We start from the raw sequence: 3,328 nt of genomic DNA, 5'->3' as shown, positions 1-3,328 counted from the left end.
CTTACAGCATTGGTGTTAACTCTATAAAACGAATGCTCTCTATCTTGGCATCACCCATGGAAGGATTTCTTCATTTTAATGGCTTCACTTTTCTCAGGGATACATAGTGAGGGTATCGTGATTTTAGTAATTACATGTTTATAAGAGCGATATTTCATTGTCCTTCCCAGGATGCATGCATCCAGACCAACATTAAAACACTTTTCCTCTGAACGCCCTGTGGGGGACAGTGGCACACCTGTTGAGAAACGCTAAGCTTAGAGTAGCTCATTGATATATTAATATAGTAGCCATGTAGTATGATGTAAAAACATTTTGCTAGACAACGTCAAACATTGAGAAGTTTTTATTTTTATTTTCAAACATTATGAAGACAACAAACCTCAAAAACATACAGAACCAATCACGAGAATCAACACATTTAAAGTTAAAACTCAGTTTCACACAAATACAAAGACACTTGGATAAATGTTTGGCTGTTGAACTGGACCATTCAATGTCGTTGTTGTTTCTATTAGTAGCTCCAGAAATCTTTTTGATAAACATTACATTACCAAGAGACATGACGGCAATACTTTTCTCTTGGCTTTTTTCTATTCATCCTTCTTTTTTCTCTGTTGCTGAAGGATAAGTCCTTTTTTGCGACATTGTTTTTCTTACTTATCTTCAGCTGGTGCTGTGGAGGTTTGAATGTGCACTACACATTGCACAACAGCTCAAATTACCAGAGAAGCATGACCTGCCATGGCTGCAGTAGGTCAAGGGCAATTTATTTTTTTCTTTTTGCCCATTTAAGAATTATTTGTACATGATCAAATATATGTTACTGTAAAAAAATCTATTTTATAATGAAATTGTGTGTTTTTGTTAATATAATAATGATGTAGTATAGTTAGTTGTATCTCCATCTGAGATCCTCCTCTTGCAGGTTTTGCATGTTGCACTCCGTTTTTTGTTGGATACTTCATAATTGATGAATCCAAAAGAAATTACTCGTGGGAGCATATCTGCTTTGAGCATTTTTTTGTCTTTCGTCCCCCACCTGTTGGACCTGGGTTGATCTCAGCATTCTCCTCCAACTCTGGAGTGGAATCTTTATTTCTACTGATTGAAGTCTATGTATAATTTGATGATGACACTGGTGTCTGGGACATCAGCAATCTCTCAGATTTATCCAAGATTTTAAAATCATCCAAGATTTTAAATACAGGGTCCTGATAAGATGGAACAAAGTCTGGGTTTTGTGTATTTTTGACTTTTTGTCTTTTATTACTTAGGGCAAATAGACCAAAGCTTTTAAATTTTTCTAAAGAAATGTCCAAAGCCATTGTTTAAAACCAAATGTTTGACCAATGATGATTTAATCCTTGAAATTTATTGAACGTATTGATTTTTCAGGGATGACTATTCACCTGAATTGACTCTGACTCTTCTGCCACACCTGTCGATGTGACCAATGCAACTAAAATGTAAACAGAGAAATGTTTTCTTTTCTCCTGAACATCCAGGTTTCCTCTCCATAATCTGCCACTGCTGTCTCAGTGGCTGAAGGCTTGTGGCCGGGGGAACTGGCATCCTCGGCTCTGGTCCTCCATTTGTTCAGCCCATTTCACAGAGGAGTGCTATGACAGTAGTGGGGGAAAAAACACCCTCCTTCCAGATGCCGTGCCCACGCTAAACATCCACAACGACTCAAAGGTGAGACACACAGAGGCACAGATGCGACTCATTTCTTTCATTTGAGCACACAGCCTGTAACAGTTCTTCTTCCATCACCTCAGACAGATGGTTTGACCTCAACACCAGTAGGAGAGGAGGTATGTAGCCAAGTGGAGAAACTTCTTCCACAGATTGTATTATGTGATAAAATTCCAATAATAATGTTCTGTATGAACAGGCATTTTTTGCAAAATATAATGCAGTGGAGCTCTACATCAGCAGACGCATTTACCCTCCTGGACTAACCTATGTAGAGAAGAACACCTTCAGGAGATTCTGCAAAAGATACACTATCATAGGTTAGTCAAGTTCTGGGATCCATTTTGTTTGACAGCCTTTACACCAGATGGATTATTGCAACTGGGAAAAATAATTTAGCACACCATTTTAGATGATTAAGGTAAAGGGTTAGCTGGAGCAATTTTATTTATATAGCACATTTTCAGCAACAAGGTAATACAAAATGCTTTACAAGAATTAAAAGGAAATACAAAAAATGCCTGGTGGCAGGGCGTTAACCTGGATGGGCATAGCCCTAAGAGGAAATATGGGTCCCCTTTTCCATGGGCTGTGTGGGAGGGGCCAAAGGGGTTGGGTGCAGTGAGGGATGGGTGGTGGCCAAGGGTGGGGACTGTGGCGATCCGTTCTCTGCTACAGAAGCTGACTATCGGGACGTGGAATGTCACCTGTGGTGGGGAAGGAGCCTGAGTTGATGTGTCAGGTTGAGAGGTTCCAGCTGGAAATAGTCGGCCACATCTCAACGCACTGGTCTGGTTCTGGAACCTGTCTCCTTGACAGGGGGTTGAACACTCTTCCACTCTGGAGTTGCTCATGGTCAGAGGCGCAGGGCAGGAGTGGACATACTTTTTGCCCCCCATCTTGGTGCCTGTACATTGGGGTTCACCCTGGTGATCAACATAGTAGCCTCCCTCTGACTGTTTGTGCTTGTGCACCAAACAACAGTTCAGATTTCCCATCCTTTTTGGAGACTTGGAGGGGGTTATTGGAGAGTGACCTTGTTCTGCTGGAGGCCTTCAGCGCTCACATGGCAAGACCTGGAGGGATGTGGTTGGGAGGGACGGCCTCCCTGGTCTGAACCCGAGTGGTGTTCTGTTGTTGGACCTCTGTGCTTGTCATGGATTGTCCATAATGAACATCATGTTCAAGCACAAGAGTGTCCATATGTGTTTTTAGTGTCAGGAAACTTGTGTCACAAGAAGAGAGCTGTCCACTGACTACTACCTGGTGGTGAGTTGGCTCCAGTGGTGGGGGAGGATGCCCACCACTGGAGGGACAACTTTGAAAATATTCTTCCAGAAATAGGGGACATTGAGTCTGAGTGGACCATGTTCTGCGCCTCCCATGTCAAGATGGCTTATTGGAGCTGTGACCAGAAGGTTGTTGGTGCCTGTCGTGGCGGCAACCCTGCTGGTGGACATCTTCGGTGAAGGACGATGTCAGGCCGAAGAAGGATTCCTATTGGGCCTTTTTGGTCTGTGGGACTCCAGAAGCAGCTGATGGATACCAGCAGTCCAATTGGCATGCAGTTTGAGTTGTTGCTGAAGCACAAACTTGGGCATGGGAGGACTTCGGAGAGACTATGGAGAAA

At 42.8% G+C, this 3,328-nt stretch overlaps 1 protein-coding gene across 1 annotated transcript in view; it reads left to right on the top strand.

The window, feature by feature from the left end:
* The window catches only part of LOC106940590 (uncharacterized), a 32,587-nt gene extending 30,533 nt beyond the window's left edge, over positions 1 to 2,054 (top strand). The window contains exons 10-12 of the mRNA XM_015023370.1: positions 1,509 to 1,698; positions 1,782 to 1,817; positions 1,898 to 2,054. Of these exons, the coding sequence (XP_014878856.1) occupies positions 1,509 to 1,698; positions 1,782 to 1,817; positions 1,898 to 2,023 (352 nt within the window). The 3' untranslated portion in view covers positions 2,024 to 2,054. The remainder of the gene's footprint in view (positions 1 to 1,508; positions 1,699 to 1,781; positions 1,818 to 1,897) is intronic.
* The last annotated feature ends 1,274 nt before the right edge of the window (positions 2,055 to 3,328 follow it).

The sequence above is a fragment of the Poecilia latipinna genome, unplaced genomic scaffold (assembly GCF_001443285.1).
Source record: "Poecilia latipinna isolate Pla-1442-1.1 unplaced genomic scaffold, P_latipinna-1.0 Scaffold3289, whole genome shotgun sequence".
In the NCBI taxonomy this organism is placed as follows: Eukaryota; Metazoa; Chordata; class Actinopteri; order Cyprinodontiformes; family Poeciliidae; genus Poecilia; species Poecilia latipinna.
The sequence above is the reverse complement of the archived record's forward strand: the minus strand, read 5'-3'. Positions and strand labels throughout refer to the sequence as shown.